This window comes from Panthera tigris, chromosome B2 (genome assembly GCF_018350195.1).
Source record: "Panthera tigris isolate Pti1 chromosome B2, P.tigris_Pti1_mat1.1, whole genome shotgun sequence".
NCBI classification, from domain to species: Eukaryota; Metazoa; Chordata; class Mammalia; order Carnivora; family Felidae; genus Panthera; species Panthera tigris.
The window spans coordinates 11,316,556-11,343,806 of NC_056664.1; the positions used below are offsets into that span (position 1 = coordinate 11,316,556).

Sequence of the window (27,251 nt, forward strand, 5' to 3'; positions counted from 1 at the left end):
TGACAGCACATTTAAAAGTCAAAGACCCAAAGAAACCTAGGTGTTTTGCAGTTGGGGATGGTCATGTAAATGATATCTGAGTGATGGGATATTAGATAGCTGTTAAAAATAATAAATATGAGGGGTGCCTGGGTGACTCAGTCAGTTAAGTGCTTGACTCTTGATTTTGGCTCAGGTCATGATCTTATGGTTTGTGAGATTGGGCCCCACATCTCTCTCAAAATATATAAATAAACATTTTAAAAAGTAATAAATATGAGTAAACATGTCATAACACTGAAACACGTGAAAAAAGTAGAACCCAATTCTACATCCAACTATGCGAAAGCTACATTCACATATCAATACAGATTGGAATGGATTTTGCGATCTGAGGATGGGTGGAGATTTCCTATTTTTTTAATTACAATTTCTTTGCAACATTTAAACAATGATGAACTGGTAAATTGCTGAAGTTCTGGGGCAGTTCTAAGGGTAATGGTCTTTTCACTAATACCCGAGTTCATCTATACGTGGCAATGACTCTTCACCATCCACTCCAGTGAGGAGTGCCAGCCTTGGGCATCAAGCCCTGAGTGCTGGCTTGCTCAACAAACCCTGTATCGAGAGTAACCTACTAGACAACTTAGTTTGGGATAAGTACATCCCATTGATGAGGAGCATGAAGGGCCAAGGGAAAAAGGAAATGGGGTTGAGTCGCATGTCATTTCAGCTGGAGTACCAAGCTGGGATGGTCTCTTGAAATGGACAGGAACCTTTGAGGCAAGCCTGGTAAAAATAAGTGAGGCAGCCTGGTAAAAATTCAGTCTCTCCCTAAACAAATTGGCGATTGTATCATTTTCTCCTGCCTACATTCTTTCTAAGACCAACTCCACCCATGTGTTGCTCATATGCAGCCTCCTCTGCACAGTGAACGAGGTAAGAACTTTTAATGATGAGAGATTTAATGTCTATAACTGACACATTGGGATCCAGATAATAAATGTTAATCAGAGCTGTTAAGTAGACTGTTTGAAAATTCTTTTTCACACAAACACCTCGTCAGCAAGGAAGTGGACATGACCGATCTAGCCCCAAGGACACTGAAAGGGAGGACTCACCTGCAGAAGTCATCTCAGAGACATTCCACAAGGATTATGCATCCTGCACGCCACGACGTGAAAAGAGTTGGTCAGGCTGCAAGTCCACAGCTCTTTTGCGAAGCATTTCACGCTTGGAAATGAATAACGTTACCCTGGAACTCTGGAAAGGATTGATTGTTGAGCTTTAACCTTCAGATCACACTTGGTTTCTCCAGAATATCAGAATCTCTAAAGATGGAAAGAGGAAGAAGGTTTGCAGTTACAGCGTAGCATTAGGAATCCTGGATTTTAGAAAAGGCAGGAGGGATGGATATTTGACTAACTTGAAGGGTGTGTCTATTGGTCATTGGGAGGATCAAGATGATGCATTACTATTACTTCCCCTATGAGCAAAAGGGTGATCTCAGCTGCCAGGAGCCCCTCTGTACCTTGTGTACACCCCTCATGAGGCTCAGGTGGAAAATGTGTCTTTGTTATATTAGGCACGAATTATTCTTAAGATGAGTATTCCACTCATCTTTGCCATGTGAGCTCTAAAGGCTGAAAGTCCCAATGTACTGTTGTATGGATTAATGATCTTGAATTGCATCTCTGTGGTTAAGAGGCAGGATGCTGTGCTCAACTGAGAGAAAGGGCTGTTCCTAACGCACGGAGAATGAAGCAGGTGGCCAAGAGCCAAAGACCCAACATCCAAGTGCAGTTACATTGTGTATGTAGGGAAAGCACCAATAAATACATTTCATGGATATGTGAGAATAAGAAGCTTATACCCATGCAGCTTCTTCCAACAATACGATGTCAAATTTGGATTCAACGTGCAAGGGTTTTAGTAGGGACAATGCCTGTGTGAGAGGAAATTGGGAGAAGTCCGGGTAAGGCTGGGAGAACCGTCAGACCACCAAGCATGTGGAAGGTGAGTAGACGTGTCCTACACTGCCGTGCAAAGGAAGACTCAACAAGGCCACTGGATAGTCTGGAAGCTGAAGTCCAGCTCTAGAGTCTTCCCTACGTGCCAGAACAGCCTGCCTTCCCTCAGGCACCAGCTGGGAGCAGTCCTTGGGGGGCATCATCTCAGCATACATGCTTCAATAGAGTTCAGAGCACTGTAGTAGGGGTCCTTGGTCAGTTACACTCCCCAAAGCTGGAGGTCTATAACGCACAGAATCAGGGCTGTCTCAAAGCTGCCTACAAACCAAAACTCCACTAGCACTGAGAAAAAAAGCATGATTTGTGGTAGGGATATAGATTAAGTGTATATAGGCCACTGAGGAAACAAAACAGAATAAAAACCAGACCATGCTTTGGGAGAAAGATGATGAGCAGAGAAATGGTAGGACCAATTTCTTCCCTAACTATGAGCAGAGTCCACTAACATGCTAACTGGACCCACAAAAACAAACAAAACTGACACTCTTTTGCTACAGAAAAGTCAAGATTCATTAACTAATACCGACAATAGTTATGGTTTGGACTTTAGCCAATGTAGAGTTTTAGAATATATTCCCCAAAGAACAATTCATCTGTTGAATATATTGCTCTGGATGCAGTTTGAATAAATTTATGTTAGAGTCTTGGATATCTGCCTGTTTATTTTTTATAATACCAGACTAATATAATATGGGCCAAAGCTTCTCTCTAAGACAGATTAGTAGAATCAAATGAAACACGACAAAGAGCCAAGTGCAAATAGAGGCTTACTATTTGATAAAGGTGGCATTTCTAATTAGCAGAAAAGGATTGTTTGGTAAACTGAGTTGGAACGACTGGAAGCCATCTGGAAAAAAATAAATTCGAATTCTTACTTCATATGTTATCCAACAAATTCAGGAAGGATTTTTTTTTTTTTTAGGAAGGATTAGTGTTTTAAATGTTAAAAATAAAATAAATGTAGGTGCTCCTGCTTGGCTCAGTGATGGAGCATGCAACTCTTGGGCTGTGAGTTCGAGCCCCACACTGGGCATAGAGATTACTTAAAAATGACATCGTAATAAAATAAAAGTCCTGGTTGGGGCGCCTGGGTGGCTCAGTCGGTTAAGCGGCCGACTTCGGCTCAGGTCATGATCTCATGGTCTGTGGGTTTGAACCCCGCGTCGGGTTCTGTGCTGACAGCTCAGAGCCTGGAGCCTGTTTCAGATTCTGTGTCTCCCTCTCTCTCTGACCCTCCCCTGTTCATGCTTTCTCTCTCTCTGTCTCAAAAATAAATAAACATTAAAAAAAAATTAAAACAAAAAACCAAAACTTTACCTTCCAAACACCCTTTCTAAGGAAGCTACTAAAGAATATGTTGGGGCACCTCGGTGGTTCAGTTGGTTGAGCGCTGACTTTGGCTCGGGTCACGATCTCCCGGTTCTTGAGTTCAAGCCCCACGTCGGGCTCTATGCTGACAGCTCAGAGCCTGGAGCCTTTGTCTCCCTGTCTCTCTGCCCCTCCCTCACTCGTGGTTTGTGTCTCCTCTCTCAAAAAATAAATTAAAAAAGGGGCACCTGGGTGGCTCAGTCACTTAAGTGCCCGACATCAGCTCAGGTCATGACTCACGGTTGGTGAGTTTCAGCCCCATGTCGCGCTCTGTGCTGACAGCTCACAGCTCGGAGACTGGATCCTGCTTCAGATTCTGTCTCTGTCTCTGTGCCTCTCCCCTGCTCTGGTTCTGTCTCTCTCTCTCTCAAATATAAACAAACATTAAAAAAATTTTTTTAATTAAAAAAAAGAAAAACAGGCAAAGGAGATGAAGGGATATCTCATGAAAAAGTGTATAAATGGTTCTTAAATATATAAACATGACCACCTTCACACATAATCGGAAAAATTTAAGTCAAAATGATAGTAAAAAGTGAAAAAATGGAGTCTTCTGAGTTGCTGGTTTGTTTGTGTTTATTTCACCTATTGTACTATTAAAGATGGAACCACATGCTATGTTATCTCGGGGTCTCTGAGAAGCAGGCACCAAGAGGGGATTAAACATGCAACAGATGAATTGGGGGACAGTCCTGGGAAGAAAAAAGGGGAAGGAAGCCGGAGGAGGTGGAGAGAATCTTAGTACCAGGCTGGGACCAGGCTGCCGACCTGACCCCCACGAAGGGGAGAGGGAAGGAAGGAGGGAGGGCTGGAGAGGGTGAGTCTCAGGCTGCAGCACGGTTGTACGGGGGGTTGGCCGGGGCGAGGGAGAGCCCCTGAGCTGAGGAATCCCACATCCTGCAGGAATGGGTCTTCCTTTGCACTCAGCCCCTGGCTGGGAGCAGCCTGCCAGAAGTCTGGCCCCAGTGCTTTCGCAGCGGTGGATGCTGAGCACAGCACTAATGACAGTTTCTGCAGCAAGAAGTCTGAGTGGTGCATTTTCCAGGCCACCGTGCATGCTCTGTTAGCAAAGGTGGAGGGAAACAGGCATCCTCCTACACTGAGGATGGCAGTGAACTTGGAATAACCTCCATGGAAGGTAGCACCTCTCAAAATGTTAAATGTACAAGCCATTTGAGCCAGCAGCCCCCCTCCTACAAAATTTTTCCTAGAGACGTATGTCTATTCAATTCAGTCACTGCGGCATTATTTGTCATAGCAAAAGATTGGTGACAACCTAAGGCACTAGTTAAATAAATTCTAAGACATTGTACAGCGGTAAACAAAGAAGGAAGGTCTTTGTGCGCTGACATAGAGTGATCTTTAAGATGCCTTATGAAGTGACAAAGGCAAGGTGAAGAGCGGAGCAAGCAATGCACTACAATTGAGGTTAACGTTTTTATTCTAGTAGGCTCCATCCACGCCCCGCCCAACGTTGGGCTTGAACTCAGGACCCTGAGATTAAGGCCTGAGCCGAAATCAAGCGTCAGGCGCTTAACCAACTGAGCCACCCAGGCTCCCTGACGTTAAAACTTTTAAAGGGGGGATTACACATGTACAAATTTATTTGTATATGCAGAGCGTGTCTCTGGAAGAGAGCATAAGAAACAGGCAACATTTCTTGTCCTGAAGACAGGAACTTGGATCTCGGGAGACAGAAATTTTGAGTCATGTGAATTCAAAAAATAAATACAAATTTCAATTAAAATTTTGTTAATGTTTTATTTTTTTTATTTTTGAGAGAGAGAGAAAGAGAGAGAGCAGGGGAGGGGCAGAGAGATGGGGGACAGGATCTGAAGCAGGCTCTGTGCTGACAGCAGCAAGCCTGATGAGGGGCTCGAACTCATGAACCTTGAGATCATGACCTGAGCAGAAGTTGGACACTCAACTGACTGAGCCACCCAGGCACCCCTCAAAAAATAAATAAAATTTCAAAAGAATTCGAGTCTTTCTGACTTGATATGTGCTATCGCTCTCCTAAATAAGTGAAAAGTGGATAGATACTGTGCTTGTAAGGGATATTTACTCAACGTTAATTACCTTGGGTTAAGCCTCCCAGCTACTGACACGAATATGCTCCCCTCACAAAAAGTTTAAATATTTAAAATGTATAAATCAATATAAAAAAACTAACAAAAGCATGTTTGATCCATCAACCTTGACAAACACGCCTTCACAAAGGTCTGCCATGTTCAAAATTGGGATTCTTGGTTTCTTTAGGATTTCAGTCAGGAATGTAATAATGGGGGAAGGTTGGCCTGTGGCCTTCCCTTTTCTCTTGCCACCTCCCACCCTGTCCTGAATCATGAGTGGCCTCCACACACATGTGTGGACCAGCCTGCCTGTTCAAACTCAATTCACACCTCCAGGAATGCTCTTGGTCATGTCTCAGGGCAGCACGGGTGGCCCAAAGAAAGATGGAACCAGGAAAGGGCTCCCTGTAGATCATGAAGTAGCACTGAGGCCATTTGGGAATTTCGGGGTGTAAGATGCCCTAGAGTAGTCAAAAACAGGGATGATGGATTTTTTTTTAATGCTTATTTATTTATTTTTGAGACAGAGAGAAAGAAAGAAGCGAGAGCAGGGGAGAGGCAAAAGGAGAGGGAGACAGAGAATCCCAAGCTGTCAGCTCAGAGCCTGCTGCGGGGCTAGAACTCACAAGTCGTGAGATCATGACCTGAGCCGAAACCAAGAGTCCAACACCAGCCAGGCGCCCCAAGGGATGAAAAGTTTTTTAATGTATCAAGGTGACCAGGCTGAATTCAATTTCCCAGAATCCCTTTCCTGTGGTTTTTGAGGGAGATTTAGTGCAGGGAAGGAAACAGCAGCCGCGTTGTTAAGTACCTCCCACAGTTGCTAATCTTCTAGTTCACCTCACGCCCATGAGGCAGCATCCCGAGAGCTCCCCCGACCCCTGCCCCCGCTGCTCCTCCTTCAGACTCTCTGAACTTTAGTTCAGGTGAGTGTGTTTTAGCTCTGTGACAAGGGACCCTGGCTCCTGCAGGACACCCGTACCCATAGGTCAGAGCCAACACAGGTTTCCGTGTGTCCTCACGGGTTCCAGCTCATGCTGTGGATTCTGGCTGCCTCTTGATCGTCCCCTTTACATCCATCCTCCCTTATTGACTGAGTGTCCTGTGGACTCCCAGCTGTGACACCAGACAGAGGCGCTTAGTCACTCCCACAACTGTGCAGAGGCAAATCCCCATGAAGAATCTCCCTCCCTCCACTGCTCCCCGCCTCTATATATGTACGTGTGTGTGCATGTCTGTGTGTGTGTGTGTGTGTGTGTGTGTGTGTGTAGGCACATACGTCCCCTAGTGATTCTGCTTCCCAGATTGAAACCTAATTCAAAGGTGTGAGCTCTTGGTAAGTACATCACCTTGGCCTTGTGGACCCCTTGCCCTATGGGACGGGCATGGCTGGAGCAGGGCAATCCTTTGACATCTGGCACTCAGGTTGGGGTCTCAGGTGCCCAGGAGTAAGGGGACTGCTGAACCCAGGGCAAGAGGAGAGAAGGTACCTGGAAGAAGGTAGGGTGGTCAGGGAAGGCCTTTGAGCTGTCACATGACGATTCAAAGAATCTTCCAGAAGGAGGCTAGGATAAAACTCTGAATCCAGAAAGCCTGGTGTGTCCTGGGACAGCTGGAAGGCCAGTGTGGCTGAGCTGAGGGCTCGGAGGCAAGGCTGGAGGCAGGCAGCATCCAGACATGATGGTGCCATGGGCTCCGCCAAGGAGGTTAGACTAATTCCAGGTGTGAGTGGAAGCGACTGGGAGGTTTTTTTTTTTTATTTTTTTAATTTTTTTTTTTTTTAACGTTTATTGATTTTTGAGACAGAGACAGAGCATGAACGGGGGAGGGTCAGAGAGAGGGAGACACAGAATCTGAAACAGGCTCCAGGCTCTGAGCCGTCAGCACAGAGCCCGATGCGGGGCTCAAACTCACAGACCGTGAGATCGTGACCTGAGCCGAAGTCGGACGCTTAACCGACGGAGCCACCCAGGCGCCCCGCTACTGGGAGGTTTTGAATATAGGAATGACACAATCGAAGAAAGGTTTTAGAAACACTGCTCTAACTGCTCTGCGGATATTGGACAGAAGAGTAAAGCGTATGCCAGGCCTCTTGTATGTGCACCCCACACCCACCCTCCAGGAGCCCCCCTCCTGCTCTGCCTCAGCTGGGCTCTCTTCCCTTCTCATTCCAGCCGGGTCAACCCATGGGAGGTGTATGTCCCTCAGGGAGGCAGTATTTCTCCTGTCACTTTCCCTGGGGGAAGGGGAGTTGCCGTTGGCTGCATGCTTCTGTGTAGCGAGATCTCCACTGGTTCTGGGTTTGTTTTTTTTTTTAATTTACACCTAAGTTAGTTAGCGTATAGTGCGACAATGATTTCAGGGGTAGAGTCCAGTCATTCACCCCCCCACAAATAACACCCAGCGCTCATCCCAACAAGTGTCCTCCTTACTGCCCCTTGTCCATCTAGCCCATCCCCCACCCACAGCCTCTCCAGCAACCCTCTGTTTGTTCTCTATATTTAAGAGTCTCTTCTGTTTTGTCCCCCTCCCTGTTTTTATATTATTTTTGCTTCTCTTCCCTTATGTTCATCTGTTTTGTATCCTAAATTCCACATATGCGTGAAGTCATACATTTGTCTTTCTCTGAAAGACATAATACCCTCAAGTTCCACCCACGTTGTTGCAAATGGCAAGATTTCATTCTTGATTGCCGAGTAATACTCCATTGCAGATATATACCACATCTTCTTTATCTGTTCACCTGTTGATGGACATTTGGGCTCTTTCCATACTTTGGCTATTGTCTATAGGGCTGCTATAAACATTGGGGTGCATCTGACCCTTTAAACAGCTCACCTGTATCCCTTGGGTAAATGCCTAGTAGTGCAATTGCTGGGTCGTAGTGTAGTTCTATTTTTAATTTTCTGAGGAACCTCCATACTGTTTTCCAGAGTGGCTGCACCAGCTTGCATTCCCACCAGGAGTACGAAAGTGTTCTCTTTCTCCGCATCCTTGCCAACATCTGTTGTTGTCTGAGTTGTTCATTTTAGCCATTCTGATTGGTTCCATTGGTTCTAACCCAGGTTACTATACTGTCCCTAGGTCCCCCTCACCCTGTTCAAGGTCCCCAAACTCTCCTCAACTTATCCTAATTTAAGGGGACCCTCTGTTTTATCTTTGTATTCTGACTGATACAGACTTACAGCACAGTCCCCTCTATTTTATTCAGAACGCTCCCCATCATTCAGTGACTAAGGCTCTATGCCTCATTTCTTCTCTCCTTAGAGTGAGCTCTGTCCTAGGATGCTCTTCAAATCCACGGCCTCCAGGTCGGTCCTCATAGGCTTCAGAAAACAGTCTAGATGTGCCTGCACCCCGCAGCGGGCAGAATAAGGCTGCGATGTAAGCTGAAATCCCACTACTGTTAAGTATGTGAAGTCCTGCTGAGGTAAGTCTGGTCATGGGGAAGCATTCTCCACCAGTAGCAACCTCAGGGGCAATGGGAATCGACGCGGTAATACACAGTGCTGCATGAGATCCTAGTGTTACCATGTCGGATGCAAATGAATCAATGTGGTCCACGCGGTAACACACAGTGTCTTATGAGATCCTCCTGTTACCACGTCAGACACAAATGGAATAACCTTGTTTCTCACTGGTGGGGCTCAGGAAATTTGGTTTTACTTTTCCACTAATGTAAACAAACCTGTAAATTTAACTCACATGTTTTAAAAAAATCAATCAACACTAAAAATATCAACACTATAGTTAATTTACATGGACAAGAACAATTTTTGTTAGAAATTATCAAAGCTATACGAAAGAAAACCCCTCTGACTTTTCTTTTTTTCCACCTAAAAGTGCATTTTGGGATTAATGTAAATAAAGCATATTTTATATTATTTTAACCTTCTGATCTCTTTATTCTGGTCAGGCTCCTGTGTTCAATACCATCATTGTGTCTGATCATGAATTATTGACAAAGTTCATTAAAAAACTAAATTTGCTTTGCACGATGACAAATGACCTATTTCAGGTTCATTATCATTTCCATTTACAAAACGCTTCCTTCCACCTCTTTTGTGAGAAATCAACTATTTATAGTATTAGAGCCTCTCTTTAAAGTTTTTATTTGTATCTATTTTATTTTCAAACATTCCAAATCAAGAGAATATTATAATAACCCCCAACGTAATGCCACCTGTTTAATAATTGACATTTAGCCACATTTGTACCGTCTGTTATACATATTTGATAAAGTATTTAAAACAAGTCCCAGGGGCGCCTGGGTGGCGCAGTCGGTTAAGCGTCCGACTTCGGCCGGGTCACGATCTCGCGGTCCGTGAGTTCGAGCCCCGCGTCGGGCTCTGGGCTGATGGCTCGGAGCCTGGAGCCTGTTTCCGATTCTGTGTCTCCCTCTCTCTCTGCCCCTCCCCCGTTCATGCTCTGTCTCTCTCTGTCCCAAAAATAAAATAAAAAACGTTGAAAAAAAAAATTTAAAAAAATAAAAATAAAAATAAAACAAGTCCCAGACATCATGATACTTCTACTTTTTTTTTTTAATTTTTTTAAATGTTTTATTTATTTTTGAGACAGAGAGAGACAGAGCATGAGCAGGGGAGGGGCAGAGAGAGAGGGAGACACAGAATCTGAAGCAGGCTCCGGGCTCTGAGCTGTCAGCACAGAACCGCGAGAGGCTGACGCGGGGCTCAAACTCACGAACCGCACGATCATGACCTGAGCCGAAGTCGGACGCTTAACCGGCTGAGCCACCCAGGCGCCCCTACATCTACTTTTTTTGATGTTTATTTATTTTACTTGAGAGAGAGAGAGAGAGAGGGAGAATGTGAGTGGGGGAGGGGCAGAGAGAGAGGAAGACTGAGGCTCTGAAGTCGGCTCAGTGCTGACAGTAGTGAGCCTGATGTGGGGCTCAAACCCACCAACTGTGAGATTATGACCTGAGCTGAAGTTGGACACAACCAACTGAGCCACCCAGGCGCCCCTTCAGTGTACATCGTCTTAAAAGTGACATTTCAGGGTGCCTGAGCGGCTCAGTTGGTTAAGCCTCCGACTCTTAACTTCAGCTCAGGTCGTGATCCCAGGGTCATGAGATCGAGCCCCGCACTGTCAGCACAGAGCCAGTTTGGGATTCTCTCTCTTCCTCTGCCCTCCCTTTGTCTCTTCCTCTCAAAATAAATAAATAAACATTTTTTAAAAATGACATTTAAGGGGCACCTGGGTGGCTCAGTTGGTTGAGCGTCTGACTTTGGTTCAGGTCATGATATCATGGTTTATGAGTTCAAGCCCCGCGTCGGGCTCTGTGCTGACAGCTCGGAGCCTGGAGCCTGCTTCGGATTCTGGGTCTCTCTCTCTCTGCCCCTACCCCGCTTGCACTCTCTGAAAAATAAATAAAACATTAAAAGAAAAAATGACATTTAATTACATAACCAGAATCTTATTATTGCTTCACAAGAGTAATAATAATTCTGTAATTATCATCAAATACCCAATCCATATTGAAATTTTTCTGATGCGCCCCCAAATACCTGTCTCCGGTCAGTTTGTGTGAATGGGGATCTGGCACTCCACATGCTGCGTTTGGTTAAGTTTTGAACTGAAAGCTCTTACAGGAAAACGTATTGTTCCTCCTGTCAAGTATGCGAGGATCTTTGACCTTTTATAATAATGATTTCATAGACTGTGGAGGCAGTTCATACGGATGCAGCTAAAGCCTTTTTAAGGCCAATGGATGCTTGAACTTGGTTTATCTTGTTTGGAGAAAGCATTCACGGGGCCAGAGGGGTTCTCGATGGTCTTACAAATGCTGCCTTACAATCCTTTTTTTGGAAACACATTTGTCCGCTGACACTGTGTACAGGATTTCCTCCACAAAAACATGGGATTTTCTTGTTTAAAAAGGGACACTCATTTTCAGAGCTGTATCTCTTCCATTTGTCCCAGGATTTTGACAGAATCTTCAGGACATAGTTTCTAAAGTTACCAAGCCGTACCTACAGTGATACCTAGAAAGCAGGCCAGCAAGCGGGCTTCATGTGGAACCCGAACTCCCCCTAGCTCCCACCAACACACGTTTTCCTGGAGAAACACTTTGCACAGTATTGTTTCCTTCCATCTTACACACTTTCCAGGAGTGTGCGACCCAGGCAAGGATCTACGTTAAGTGTTTAACAAGGCCCCCAGGAGGTTAGGAGTCATAGTTCAAGGGAGTGGAGAGGTATCCCAAGTCTTCTAGTGAAGCAAAAAAAGGTCTTTTCGCTTCCACGAAGAGGGAAATATTCTTTAAGTTACAGCTGCCGTTAACGGACTCCAAACAAAGTTAATTTGCGCTTTCCCAATGGAATTTTCACTAGTTGTCAGTCTTGGTGTTAACTTGACTGAAAGAAAACTTAAAATATGTATCACTACGTGTTTGTTGACCAGAGCACTGTTCTGACTGAACGTCCCAATAAGGCCGGGGGATAATGTAGGAGGGAGAAAAAGTTGGACAAGGGCTGATGACTTTATAAATCCTCTACACTATCTAATATTTGAACAGTGAGAGAGTGTCGTAGCGTATGCAGGTCACAAGCCAAGAAACGGACAGATGTCCCTGCAGAAGGAAGCAGGCTAGGGCAATGGGGTAACCCAAGTGGCCTGGGGAAAGTAGTAATGAGCAGAGCACCAAAGACCAGCATTCCAGCCCCAAACTTCTTTCTCCGTGAGATACTCATCCTCTCCTTCTGTGTCACTGAGTGAATGTTCTGGGACCTTCTGCTTCTGGGACAGGACACTTTGTATATGACCCATAGGTGACAAGATGGTTCAAAAGGATCTCCACGCATCACTCCATGTTTTCCAGACTATTTCTTTATGTTTCATAGACTATGCTTCCTTCACACACCCCCTCCCCGGCACGCCCCGTCCCCTGAAAACCAACACTTGCACAATGTGCAGAAGGTATGGAACAGCCCCGACTTGGTCCCCTCCATGCTTGTTCTAGGAGCTCCTCGTTCCTAGTCAGGCTGCTTCCTGTGGTTGCTTAGACGTGGGTCACATCTAGAAGAGAAATGGCAGGCAGGATCATAGGGACAGGAATCTGACTGAATGATCTCACACTTAAAAGTGATACAGAGGGGGCACCTGGCTGGCTCACTGGGAAGAGCGTGTGGCTCTTGATCTCAGGGTCGTGAGTTCGAGCCCCACATTGGGTGTGGCGATTACTTAAATACCGAAACTTTAAAAAAGTGACATAGGGGAAAAAATCAGCAAATATTTTTCTGCCAAATGAAAAAAAAAAAAAAAAAACCCTCTTCTGGGGGAAATTGCAACAGCAGAATAAGCATGATGAGATGGGGAAGTTCACTACCAATCCCACCACACCCAAGACCAGAAAATTTTAGGTTCCATCCACAGCCTCCCTCCCTCCTCAGTGCCTTTGACTCCCTGACCCCCTACTTCATGATCCCAGTCTTCCTCTCCCTCCTCCACTCTGCTGGCCACCCATTCCCCCCTGCATACCCATGTCTTCTGCCCAGTTGACTCAGCCATTTCTTCAGTCTGTGAACACTTGTGGTTCCTTGTCTCTATCAGTGGTCCCTCCCCTCCAACACACACACGCACACACACACACACACATACACACACACACACACACACACACTCTGACTTTAACTGGACCCGAGTTTACTTACAAGACAAGCGATTGCTTGCTGCTCTGTGTGCTTAGCCAGTCCTGGGAGGCAGAACAAGAGGGCCATGCACAAAGGTGTCAAGGTGGCCATTTTTCATGACGCATACAAAGCTCATCTAGAGAGAGAGAAGACTAAATTAAGCACACAGAGACAGATGAAAGTACACAGGGCTGAAAGGAAACAAGGCAGTAATTTGAATTCTTGACTTTCCAGACTATGGCCACAGCCCTTCATGAGGCCTGTGGTATTTATCTCCCCAAGGAGATGTGTTCTTCTAACACACTCCTCTTTTTGCTTCAGCCAGTTTGAGTTTCTTGCAGCCAAGTGACTCCTGATTAAGATATTCTCTTTCCCTGCTTGGCAAACTACCCCTGAGCCATTAGGCTCCAGCTCAAATGTCTTTTCTAGTGTGAGGCCTCCCTCAGGATGGAAATTACTGTTTCCCCACCAAACTGGTTCACACAACCAGGAAAGCGTGGTCCACCTTGGATGGCGTCTGGCTATTCCTCCCTTACCCTGGAACCCCTTGTTTCTGAGTCCTTATCAGCGATGATGTCGGTTTCTGAGTCCCCAGCAGAGACAATGTTTGTTTCTTTTTTTTAAATTAAATTATTATTATTATTATTTATTTATTTAGAGAGAGCACAAGCAGAGGAGGGGAAGAGGGAGAGGGAAGGAGAGAATCTCAAGCAAGCTCCATACTCAGCACATTGCCTGATGCGGGGCTTGATCTCGCAGCCCTGGGATCAAGCAACCTGAGCTGAAATCTAGAATTGGACACTTAACCAACTGAGCCACCCAGATGCTCCAACAGTGTCCGTTTCTGAGTCCCCAGTGAAGTCAATGCTTGTTTCTGAGTCCCTAGCAGAGACAATGTCTGTTTCTGAATCTCCAGCAATTCCCACAAATACTTCATGTGCCAGCTGCTCAGATAAATGAGTGGATTCATTAATAAATGGGCGGGGGGTGGGGAGGGGCTTTCCATTTTCTATCAATGATCTCTCTAGAATCAAAACCAAAGTGCTCTGATTCCCCTATACTTACCCACACAACTTCCAACTTGAAGTCTTTGCAGAGGGTTACATTCCTTGGGAAATGCCTATGTTTTGTTTTAGGCTTCTCCTCACCTTGCTTTGTTTTGGTTTTGTCTAGTTCCAAACCATTCCTGAGCTCATGTTCGGGAACGAAGGCTATACAGCAGCCAGGAATGATCCCTCTGCCCTCACATCGCGGGCTGTGGCCAATGTGACTTACCAAGCTACTGTCAACCCATTCCCGGATGCCAGTCTGGGCATGTGCCGTTCCAGAATCAGCCCAGCTCTGACCTCCTGAATCTCTGTGTGAGAGAAGACCAGGAATCGCTGTTTCAACAGGCTCCAAAGAACAGTCAGCCAGGTCTGGGACCCTTGGCCAGGTCACCGTGCTTATGAAGGTGAGTTATGGGTCTGTGCATCGAGAGAGATCTCAGATTGTGTTCCGCTCAGCCACTGGCCCCGCTCAGAAGAGGGCAGGGCAAGAGGACGCCCTGATCCAACCTGAAGTAGAGATGAAGCCTTCCATCCAGTATTGTCTTCTACTTCAGGTTCTCCTCAGCAGCTGCCACAGTCCACTCCCAGATCATTTTCACCATCTGGTTTCTCTCCGGACCGGACCGACCCTCCAGCATTGCCCCAGGAGCTTCCATCGTTCTCCCGCCTCCGTGTTCCTGCAGTCCCGGAGCTCCACATAGATTGCACTTCCACAAATATGCGTATCAAACCTCTGTCCTTCCCTGCATAACAGCAGCAGCAATAGTAACAATAACAGTTACCATTGGCTGAGTATTTCTTGTGTATGTGCCAATCACCAAGCCAGGCATTCTGCACACGTTATCTCACTTCCTCCTCACAACAGGTCTGTGAAACAGATATTATTGTAGCCACTTTACATGCAAGGGCTCCTGGCTTGAATATCCACAGGAAATACTGCAAGAAAGTTACAGAAGTGGAAAACAGAAAGCACTCAGTCGGACACCAAAGTCTACTTTTCCTACGATGCCACAGTGAGCCCAATGGTCTCTGCAAATTCTACCCCCTACATCCTAGGTCACTGCCATGAAGAAAACTGTTTTCTCTTTTATCTCCTACAGTATTCTGTGACTCTTTTGTGGAAGATACCTTATGCATTAAACTGTAAAACATAATCCTAACAGACTTATTTATAATGCTTATCTTTTGTGCCAGAAAAATACAGATGAGTCAGGACAAATCCATTATCACCCTTAGGAAAGCCATTCACATACATGTTTCAATGGGTATGTGCATTCAGATCCCAAGGCCACCACACGCCAGACATGTGACCTTGAACAAGTTACCTAAGTTTTCTCCTTAGTTTTTACTGATCAGTATAATGACAGATAATGGTAATAATGTAAAAAATATTATTTTTAACAATATAACAGGGTTATTGTGAGCATTAAATAATAGAACTGTGCTTGGTAAGTAGTCAATGTTTAATAGATGTTTGCTACTGTTAACTATTGCAAAATATAAATGTTATTGTAGCAGATGGCTTGGAGCCCTTCTGTTGAGGAAACAACTCACTGTGTTTTCTGTCTACTAACTATCCACTGAATACTTTTGTACCACAAATGTAGGGAAGGTTTTCCCCTTGCCAAGCAATTCTTTAATTTTCAAGGGATACAGATTGGATGTCTTACAACTGAACTCAATATTGACACTATCCATCTGGATTTAGTGTCAGATCCCGCAGGTGAAGGACTGAATCCTACAAGACTGCCTTCTACCACCTCAGACAGCAATTACAACCATTGTTCTCATGACCCTCTCCTCCATTTGATAATTTGCTCGAGCAGCTCACAGAACTCAGGAAAACAGTTTACAGTTGACCCTTGGACAACACAGGTTTGAAATGCAAGGATCCACTCGTATGTGGATTTTTTTCAATACATACAGTACAGTACTATAAATGTATTTTCTCTTCCTTATGATTTTAATAACATTTTCTTTTCTCTAGCTGACTTTATTAGAAGAATACAGTATATAATACATATAGTGTACAAAATATGTATTAGTCAATTATATGTGTTATCAGTAAGGCTTCTGATCAGTTCCTGGCTATTAGTTCTGTTTTTTGGGGAGTCAAAAGTTATATGTGAATTTTCGGCCGTGCAGGGGTGCAGCACCCCCAACACCCACCTTGTTCAAGGATCAACCGTACTTATTAGATTACTGGTTGATTTTAAAAGGATACAACTCAGGAACAGGCAGATGGAGGAGATGCATGGGGCAAGGTGTGTGGGCAGCGGTGTGGATCTCCCATGCTGTCTCAGGGGACACCACCCTCCTAGCACCTCTGCGAGCTCACCAGTGTGGGAAGCTTCCCAAACTTCATCTTTTTTTTTTTACGTTTATTTATTAATTTGAGAGAAAGAGAAAGCATGTGCACACAAGTGGGAGAGGAGCAGAGAGAGAGAGAGAATTTCAAGCAGGCTCCGCACTGTCAGCACAGAGACTGACACGGGGCTCAATCCCACAAACTGTGAGATCATGACCTGAGCCAAAATCGAGAGTCAGACACTTAACCAACTGAGCTACCCAGGCACCCGCCCCCCCCCCCTTTTTTTAACGGAGGCTTCATTGTGTAGGCGCGATTGATTAAATCATTGACCATTGGTGATTGATTCAACCCTCCGGCCCCTCTCCCCTCCCCTGAGTTAGGGGTGATGGGAAATAGAGCTGAAAGTTCCAATCCAGTCACATGGTTGGCTCCCTTGGTAACCAGTCCCATCCTGTGGCTGTTCAAATATCACCTCAACTCACTGGAGTTGATGTTAATGCTCTGGAGCTACTTCAGGAATGAATGACGAGACCTCCAACATTGTAAGGAAAGATGCTCCTAGGTTCTGATCACTTAGGTAATTACAAGTTTCAGGAGCTGTGAGTCAGGAACAACGGATGGACACCAAAATATATATTTATTATATGACAATGCAACACCCTTTCTAGGGGAGGCATTTTCTTTCCTGCTGCACTGGTGTGAGGCTTCCTTTGTCCAGTGAAAACTGAGAAGTGATATGTGCCATTTCTGAGCCAAAGCTTGAAGAGCCATTGTGTGGTCTGACACTGTTTCCTTTCCTTCTGCCACAAATTTACCATTGTCCTGGCAAGGGGCCGTTTCATCAGCATAGGAGGCTGAATGCAGATGATGGCCCCAGAGTCACCACCAGGCAGGCTGTGATGGATATCACGTGAGCGAGACATAAAGCCCCGTCTTTATAAGCCACTAAGATTGCTGGTCACCGTGATGTCACTTAGCCTAGGCTGACAAATACAGTTGTTAAACAAGATTTATAGAAAGCCTCTTACTTAAGGATTTGTCTGCTCCATCATTACTCTTTGGCTCTTTGTAGACCAAAGGCATTAGCAGTTTTTGCATCAAGTGCTAGTCCACTTCCAACTGGGCTAGCTTTGGAAACACAACAGATGTTTCCAGAATCCCTGGGATATTTGCTATCAGGTATCTGCCAGTTCTTCAGAACCCATGGCATTTCCAGTTTCTAAGGTAAAGAAAGCCCTATTAACGAGCTCCTCCTAACAAAGAGCATATGCATAACGTGTATATACGGGGCACACAGCAGCTGTATTAGTGAATGAAGCCAGTCTTTGGGGGTTGTAGAGACGGTTGAAAGGAACATCTGGACCAGGCTGTGCTGTCAGGGAAGTTCCACCAGCCTTTCCATAGCTCAGCTCTAGTCAGGGTTCTTCTCGGGCTAAGCCAGCTCTCACATGAGCCTTTACTTCTATGCAGCAGGCTCATGTCTCCATGAGCTACCTTCCGAGCCCTAAGCTTCTTTTTCTGACTTCCACATGGGACATTGTCTGTCTGGCTCTCAAAACTTTCCCTGATGTTGCCGGAGAAGAGCATGTGCATACTTTTGTTATTTATTTTTTATTTTATTTTATTCTATTTTTTTTTTTTTTTGCTGCTTTCTTCACTTAAATAGGCAGGAATAAGAAAAACCAAGCAGAGATGCGTTAGAAAGTTCCAGATTCTCCTTAAGAAGTCCATCCAGTTAAAAATCTTAAGCTCACGGAAGGGAGTCCTGATCAATTAATCATAGTGATAGTGATGATAATGGTAACAACACCTGATGTTTGTTTCACCCTTACCCTGGTCAGATCCTGGCCCAGCAAGGTAAGTACCATCATCATCACCATTTAGAGATCAGGAAATGGAAGCAGGGAGAGGATACGTGACTGGAACAAGGTCACACAGCCTGCAAGCAGCAGAGATGGAACTTGAACCTGGGCCGCACGACCCCAGAGTGCAAGCTTTCCCTTTCTTTCTTCCTCATGTTTATCATCTGTGGCTCCAGCTGTAAATGCTCCCCCCCTTCTGAAGGGACTTAATGGATGGAGCTCAATGTCAGCAACATTTCGTGTAAGTTATTGACATTCTCCATGCTGACAGAGTATATTAGCTGCTGTTCACTGAGGATCTTTTTGTCTTCTTACTCACATTGGCACTTTTCCCAGGTCAATTCTATCCTTGCTGTAAGAATCTAGGAGCAGGAAAGTAGCTCAGCCTTGACATAGCCTAGAAGTGGAACCTGGAAGGTTTTAGAAACCCTGACAGTCCTCTGTTCTCTAAATGTCCTGCACAACAGCCTCATGACTATCCTTCTTCAGAGCAGCGTTCTGGGCCTCCTGTAACCATGCAAAATACAGCCATTCCATAGCCCTCAGGTTGATTACAGAGGGTGCCAGCCCCCATTCACAATGCTGTGATGACAACTTCACAGCTATTTTTAAATACTTTTTTTAAAGTTTATTTATTTTCGAGAGAGAGAGAGCAGGGGGAGGGGCAGAGAGAGAAGCTCCCAGGCAGGCTCCATACCATCGGTCTGGAGCCCAACTGGGGGCTTGAACCCACAAACTGTGAGATCATGACCTGAGCCAAAACCAAGAGTCGGACCCTTAAACTGCTGAGCCCCCCAGGCGCCCCGAGAACGTCACAGGTATTAACTCATTTTATCCTAATAACAACCCTATGGAGTAGGTACTTTTCCTCACCTATCACCATGATCCTTTTTTACAAACAAGGAAACCGAGGCCCCAAAGAGTTAGTACAGATTTTCTCGCTCAGAAAGGGAAGGTTCAGAATTCAAACCAGAGAGCCTGATTCCAAGGGTCACATCTGCAGTCCCAACCCTTGGAATTCAAGGGGAGAGGAACCTGATGGACTCAGCTTGTGGCAGAATAGCCCAGAATATTCAGGCTCCGATGAGCTGTTCCAGGCAGATGTGGTTCTATAGTACAATCGTGGCAGCTGAAGCCTGGGAGCCAAGGAGTGAGGAGTAGGGGGAGAGGGAAGGAGAAACGGGGAACATTGCATGTCAGGCACTTACTCAAAAGGCGTCTACTACGTCCTGTGTGGTAGGAGCTCAGATTCCCCATTTCCGCATGAACCTATTGAAGATTGATGGGGGTTAAACAGCGTGTTCCAGGCTGCATGCGAGACGAGATTCGAACACAGCCCATCTTATTCCTCAGCCTGACTTTATTACGACACTTTTGGAAGAGGATGGCCAGGGGAGTCGAGAAAGAAGGGGTTATATGGCAGACTGTATTTTCCAAAAAGGGCTGCAAATATCACCCACCTTGCATGATCTTCTGAAAATACCAACTTTGCTATTTCCCCCATTGCAATAAGGGAACGATAGTCCTCACGATGGGTTTGGGAGGGCTGTGTGGCTATGGCAGAAGTGATGCCACAGGACTTGTAAAGTAAGGTCATAAAGGCTGATACAACATGTGCTCTTGAAATGCTCACTCCTGCAGCCTAACCACCATGCTGGAAGCAAGCTCAAGGGCTACCCATGCAGAAAGACCACATGGAGACAGAACCTTGAGACTACTTAGACACAGAGAAAAACCCGGCCTGCTCCAGCTGTTCTGACCCCCTCACGGTTCCAGCTCCAGATCCCATCTGACTGCAACCTTGTGATAAAACCAGAGCCCCAACTGCCCAGGTGAGCTCTTCTCAGATTGTTTTAAGCTGCTGGGTTTTGGGGAGGATGTGAGGTACAACAGCAATAACCAGAACAGCATATTCTGAGGAACAGAAGTCTTCACATGGAGTGAGAGCCCCTTGGAGGTGGCTCTCACTGTGAAGGGTTGTCACGTGTATGAGGAGTCCCACTCGGAGTGTCGACGGTTGGGATTTACAGAGAGGCAGGTTGGATTCTTCCGAGATCTCCTTTAACTATACAACATTAGAACCGAGTCACCCAGCAGTGAGCATGCTGCCACCACACATACTCAAGCAGAGGGGTGGCCACTTTGGGGGATGTTGTAGAAGGGTCTAGAAGACCCCAAAAAGGCACTTTCTCACTCTGAGTAGATCTGATTCCGAGTGAGTTCAGGCTAGACTGTTTTGAAGAATAAATGTTTAGTAAGCCCCCTTAGAAGAGGTGAGGACTAATTTGGACCTTTCAAGTTGGAGAGCAGTGGGAAAGGAAATGGAAGGAAAGACGACTCAGCAAAGAGCCCCTGGGGGCTATTTAACTAGCAGCACCCTGTTAATCATTCCCCTCACGTCTTAAGACTTCTCATCCATTTGTGGTGGGTTATGGGCATCATTTTTCTAGACCTTTCCCCAGTCACCAGCAACCCTTTTGCCTCTCCCAGTCCTCATATCCCGTTGGATGCTAAGTCATTCATTCCACTCTCTACAATACACCCTGCACCTGTTCCCCCTGCTTTGTCATTGGCTTTGTTCTAGCCGTCACCACCTGTCATCAAGAGGACTACAACACTGCTCTGAATCATTCCTCAGGATGCTCTGAACGTGTCAGTCCCTGGCTTCCAAGCCAAGAGCTTGGTTCAATTCCCACTGCCTTTAGAATAGAGCTGAAATTTATCTTTTAATTTTTTAATTAAAATTTATTATTTTTTATTACTAAAATTTTTGTAATGTTTATTCATTTTTGAGAGAGAGAGAGACAGAGTGTGAGTGGGGCAGGAGCAGTGAGAGGGAGACACAGAATCCAAAGCAGGCTCCAAGCTGTCAGCACAGAGCCTGATGTGGGACTTGAACTCACAAACTTTAAGATCCAAAACCGAGAATCAGAATCTTAACCAGCTGAGCCACCCAAGGACCTCTGGAGCTGAAACTTCTTAGTCAGGCATTCAAGACTTTCATGACATGACAATGAATTAAAATGAAGGGTGGAGGGACATGAAACGAGAAGGGTTTGGGGAAGAGGGAAAGAGACGCTAATCCCTGTATTACTTTCCTACAGCTGCTGTTACAAATTACCACCAACTGTGCGGCTTAACCCAACAGAAATTTATTCTCTCACAGTTTTGGAGGCTACAAGTCCAAAATCAAGGTGTTGAAAAAGCTATGCTCCCTGTGAAGGTTCTAGGAAAAAATCTTTCCTTGCCTCTTTCTAGCCTCTCAGAGCTTCTGGAAATTCTTGGCATTCCTTGGCTTGTGGCTTCCATCCCTCCTATCTCTGCCCTCATTTTCACATGGGTATCTTCTCCATGTGTGGAGGTCCAAACCTCCCGGTTCTTTCTAAAGATGCCAGCCATTAGATTTAAGGTTTATCCCAGGATGACCTCATTTTAACTTGATTAATGCCTACAAAGACCCTGTTTTTCCAAATAAGGTCACATTTGCAGGTACTAGGGGATTAGAACTTGAACATATCATTGGGAGGCACTATTCAACCCTCTATAATTCACTCTGATGGACACTAGAGAACATTGGCATAGCATGGGGATGGAATCTTACTTGTGAAAAGGTTCTGGGTGAAGTGAAGGATTTCACGAACAGGGGAGGTAATATTAAATAGGGTACTAGATTACCAGGAGGCAGTTTTTTTGAGCGATAGAATAGCATGCATGATCAAAGGATAAAATTTTAATCAGAAAAAAAAAATCAGCTTGGAAGTTGGGTATAGGAGAGATTGTAGAGGGTAAAACTGGGAAGTTCAGTTTTTTTTTTTTTTAATATTTATTTATTTTTGAGAGAGAACACAAACAGGGGAGGGGCAGAGAAAGAGGGAGACAGAGAATAGGAAGCAGGTTCCAGGCTCTGAGCTGTCAGCACAGAGCCTGATGCGGGGCTTGAACCGACAAACTGGGAGATCATGACCTGAGCTGAAGTCAGAGGCTTAATCGACAACTATCCAGGCGCCCCTAGGAAGCTCAGTCTAAGAGGATGTCTGAGTAGCCAGAAAGTGAGGAGAAAGGCATAGAACTAGATGGTTAGCCCCAGGAAGTTGTTAATCTTGCCTCTCTTCTTTTTTTAAGTTTTATTTATGTATTTTGGAGAGATTGAGAGAGAGAGGAAGAATTCGTGGGAGAGGGGCAGAGAAAGACGTAGAGAGAATCCCAAGCAGGCGCCACCCTCAGTGCCCTTGAACTCATGAAATATGAGATCATGACCTGAGCCGAAAATCAAGAGTTGGATGCTTAACCAATTGGGCTACCTGGGCATCCATCCCTAGCTTGCCTCTTTTGCTCAGCATTATATTCCAAGAGCCTAGAACAGTGTCTGTCACATAGTAGGTCCTCAGTACTCATTTGTTGGGTAGATGAATGGGTGGACTGAATTAGCGGACCCGGGAACATTCAGAGGTGGCCTGAGTTAGCAGACCCTGCAACAGGACAGAAATGAGGAGGGGAGCACCTGGGTGGCTCAGTCCGTTGAACATCAGACTTCAGCTCAGGTCATGATCTCACAGTTCATGAGTTCAAGCCCTGCGCGGGCTCAGTGCTGACAGCTCAGAGCCTGGAGCCTGCTTCGGATTCTGTGTCTCCCTCTCTTTTTGCTCCTCCCCGACTCACACTCTCTCAAAAATAAATAAACAAAAGAATTAAAAAAAAAAAAAGATAGAAATGAGCACTACTTAGAGTCAAGCCCACAACGTGGCACCTGTTGGGAGACAGCAGGGAACCTCTCTCCCACCGCTTGGTCACACGGTCTGGCATTATACCTGAATCCAGTGCTGTTTTCCCATCAGAGTGTCTACAGAACAGGACACATACATTGTTTTATTCATGCTGTGTGCAGCCTTTATGGCACCGTGCGCACAGTAGGTCCCCAAGTCCCACAAATTTCAATGAACTTGTGAATGACTGAATTTCTACATGTAAGCAAAATCGAAATATTTCTCCCAGAGTTAAAGTCTGAATTTTAAACTTCGGTGCGCTTCAGAATTGCCTGGCACACAGTAAGCTCCCGATAAGCACTTGTTGAACCAAACAGAATCAATCAGATTCACCCAGTTCCGCCCTGGCAGCGAGGTCTGCATTTGGCAGGACGACAGAATCCATTGCTATTAAATTCTTATGTAAGAGCGAATGACCCTCCCAGCCTACTTGACGTCTCTCGCCCAGGAGAAGTGGAGGGGAAGGGAAGGGAAGGGAAGCGAGAGCGGTGTTGAGAAGCACACACTCTGTCGGCGACAGATGCACAGATTCATTTCTAGCCTCGGGCCCCCACTTGGACCCGAAAAGACCGCTGCACCGGGTGTGGGGCGGGCGGAGGGGGCGGTGTGCTGGCAGTGCGGTCGCAGCGTATTTCATTCCGTGGGTAAGGCCTGCCCACCCGGTGCGCCCTGGGGCTCCCGGTCTGCGGGTGACAGCGGTCCCCCTGGGGGACTCAAGTTCCAGGCGGTGCTCCCGGGGGTCCCCGCGGCCGCGGGTGCCGGCACAGGCTTGGCCCGGGGCTCCCCAGGCCCCCGGCCCCCCCCACCCCGGTCCAGTCTCCCCAGCGCCCGGGCCCCGCCGCGCGCCCCCCGCCCGGCCCGGCCTCCCCAGCGCCCCAGGCCCCGCCGCGCGCCCCCTCCCCCGGCCCAGCCTCCCCAGCGCCCCAGTCTCCCCAGCGCCCCGGCCTCCCCAGCGCCGCAGGCCCCGCCGCGCGCCCCACCCCCGGCCAGGACTCCCCAGCGCTCCGGACCCCGCCGAGCGCCCCCCGCCCCAGGCCTGGCCTCCCCAGCGCCCCGGGCCCCGGTGGGGCGGGGCGGGGCGCGGAAGATGGCGGCGCGACCGGGCCCGGGGCGGGCGCGAGGGGCGGCGGCGCGGCGCGCTCGGCTGGGCCGGCGCGGCTAGAGCGGCGCCTGGGCCCGGCCGCGCGGCCTCCTCCCGCCCGCGCCGCCGCCGCGCGCCCCGCCCCGCGCTCCCGCCCGCCCGCCCGCCCCTCCCCGGGCCCGGCCGTGCCCCGCGTCGCGCTCCCCCGGGATGGCCCGCGCGCCTCGGCGCTGCCTCGCGGAGCACACGGCGGAGCGGCGGCGGCCGCGCTCGGGGGGCGCGCGGCTGCGGCGGCGGCGGCGCGGCGCGTGAGGGGCCGCCTGGGGCCGAGCGGGCGCCGCCAACATGTCGGATACGAAGGTAAAAGTTGCCGTCCGGGTCCGGCCCATGAACCGGCGAGGTGAGCAGCTTTCCGCTCGTTTTTCTCTGTGGTCGGGCCGAGGGCGGGGGCAACTTTGGAAAGTGCGGGCCGCGGGGCCGGTGGGGGGGGGGGCGCGGCGAGAGCGCGGCGGGGCCGGGGCGGAGGCGGCGCCGCACTGGCCGCGGAGCCCCCCCCCCACCCCCCCTTCCCGGGCGCGCGGCTCCCGGCTCCGGGCTCCCGGCTCGGCCGCCCCCCGGGAGAGCCCCGCGCCCTGGGGGCTGCAGGCGCGGATGCTCGGCTTGCGGCAGCGGCCCCCTTCCCCTCTTGCTTTCAGAACTGGAACTGAACACCAAGTGCGTGGTGGAAATGGAAGGGAATCAAACGGTCCTGCACCCTCCTCCTTCTAACACCAAACAGGGAGAAAGGTAAAGGGGAGCCGAGAGGGCGGGCGGGGGGGGGGGTCCCACCCGGGGGGGGGGGGTCCCACCCGCAGTCTCCTACAAGTGGGAGCCCGGAAAATGGGATGGCTCTTCCGTATGGTTACGGGGACGGCTTCAAGTTTGTCGCACGCTCCTGTCTGAAGCTGTTACAAGTCCAAGTTCCTCTCCTCCCGCGGCACCCCCCCCCCCCTTGTCCCCTCCCGTCTAGAGTGGCTTCAGGCAGGGCACCCCGGGCCACCGCCGGCACCAGTCCGCTGCGTCCCCGGCCGGCTTCGCGGCACCGGGACAGAGGGGGCCGGAGGGAACCCTACAGACGACCAGCCCCACATTTTACAGAAAAGAAGACTGAGGCCTGAGGGGGCAAGCGACCATCCCAAGGCCTTGTTTTCGTGAAACCCATTGCCCCTCGTTTTTCCCCTACCACTTCACAGTGTGCTTTATTTGGCAGAATTGCTTAGGGACTTTGTATGTAAAATGAAGGGGGGGGGGCGCGTAATAAAGCCGAACAGTATTGTATGATGCAGGCTGAGGCGTGGACCATTTAAAGTCTATTATTTTGTTGGTGCTGGGTCTAGATAATGCCTGAATGTAATGCGCGAATTTTGATTTTCAAGGAAACAAAAGTAGTGCCCTGAGCTGCATAGACACTGGGGGGATGTTTAAAAAGGGGCTGCATTTACTAGATGGCAACATATTTGCATTTGAAAAGTGGTAACTCTTGGATCCTTATTAATTCTGCTCTATTCCACGCAGCAGTATGGGAAAATGCCTTAAAATAATTTGAATATTTGGCATTTTTCTGGTAAGCCCCTGAGAAGAAAACGGTTGGAATTCATTCAGCATCGCAGTGCAGTAGCTTGTAAAAATAGGAAAGATGAAAACTGTAAGTTTGACAGAATTAATTCCTCTGGGACATGAGTATTAAGTGTGTTTCTAAAAGTCACCTGTTGATCTACGCGCTACAATTTAGTGATTTGTGCTCTTGGGAGGTTTGGCACTGAATAGAGACTGAAGTAGGATTTGTTATTTTATTGCTAAAGGAAGCAACTCTTAACCATAAGGAGTGCTCTACTGTTAGCTACTGTTTAATGAAATACATAATCATGTGGTGTTCAGGCACAGTTTTGCTAAATTTTGGGGAAGAAGGTGTCAGGACGTGAGATTGGGAGGTCTTTGCATTTTGTACTGAGGCTAGAAATTTTTATTCAGTTTTCAGACTACCTATAGCAGATTGTTATGGTGATAGTAAATTGCTAAGTTATACTTCAAATGTTTGTTAAATGCTTTCAGTAATGGATCTATCCTTGGATAATATTTTTGGATGCATTGTAAATATTTATATTATTTTTAGATACATTCGTAGTACTATAGTTGTATATTTCATGGTGCTAACGAGCCAACTGAGTAAATTTAAATATTTACAGATTAAATTAGGTGCACACAGCATCAACATTTTTTTCTAAAACTGGGTATTTTTATGTTGTCCCCCCCCCCCCCCCCAAATTCTGCCAGGTCAGATTCTTCAAAGCAGCCGGGGAAACAGGTAGAACATTAATATTAGCTTCTATTATGTAGTTGTAGCTTCTGTTTCCTTTGCTGGTTTGGCACCTGCTCCTTGTCACTCTTAACCATAGGGAGTGCTACTGTTAGCTACTGTTTAATGAAATGAGCTTTGTGATTCGTGGAGAGAAACATTTAATTCTGTGGAACTTGGATAGAAATGATAACTGTAGACGGTTGTTTAGAAATGCTCAATAACTAGTTGATCATTTTTAGGGCCACCACTGCAGATACTAATCAGGGTCTTTTAAGTAAAGGTTTGTAGGACGATTTGGGAATTTATCCATCTGCTTGCTTATTGGAATAGCCCCTTCTCTGAAGCTGTAAGAACAGCATTGAAACATGGGAGTTCTCTTGTTTTGTCCTCCTGACAGATAGGATTCTTTGGTGGATGGACCCTTCTGTGGAATTCTGCCTGGGTACCGGTCATGCAGTTTGCAGAATACTTGAGTGGAGTCAACTCCACAGAGCCGCTTGTAGGTTAGGACTATTGTCTTTGCAAGGATGGAGACATCAAATGCATTTTGATTTTCATTATGCGGCTTGGTGTCCTATTTCTCCACCAGGTTTTCACTTAAAGCAACAGTGCATTTAAAAATAGAAATGATTCCTCCCTTGGGCTCTGGGTTGATTAATTACAGCCATGCTTCATATTATGTTTGCAGTTCATTTCTATCATCTGTTTTGGGACAGAGCTCAGGGCAAGGTGGGAATATTATTTTT

General features: G+C 47.0%; 1 protein-coding gene and 1 long non-coding RNA gene across 9 annotated transcripts in view; one reads left to right on the forward strand and one right to left on the reverse strand.

Annotated features, from left to right (window-relative positions):
• Positions 1-11,865: 11,865 nt before the first annotated feature.
• Positions 11,866-14,991, reverse strand: LOC122238342. Of its 2 annotated transcripts, none has more exons than XR_006217250.1 (3): positions 14,377-14,991; positions 13,123-13,237; positions 11,866-12,487 (listed from the first exon to the last, which is right to left on the reverse strand). It is a non-coding gene; the product is annotated as an uncharacterized LOC122238342 (long non-coding RNA). The 2 variants fall into 2 exon arrangements; XR_006217251.1 differs by having other exon boundaries at positions 14,167-14,991.
• Positions 14,992-24,479: 9,488 nt separating this feature from the next.
• KIF13A (kinesin family member 13A) overlaps positions 24,480-27,251 on the forward strand; it is a 215,369-nt gene continuing 212,597 nt past the window's right edge. For all 7 annotated transcript variants that reach the window (XM_042985643.1, XM_042985647.1, XM_042985644.1 and 4 more), the window contains exons 1-2: positions 24,480-24,567; positions 24,863-24,953. In XM_042985643.1, coding sequence (XP_042841577.1) covers positions 24,513-24,567; positions 24,863-24,953 — 146 coding nt within the window. In that variant the 5' untranslated portion in view covers positions 24,480-24,512. The remainder of the gene's footprint in view (positions 24,568-24,862; positions 24,954-27,251) is intronic.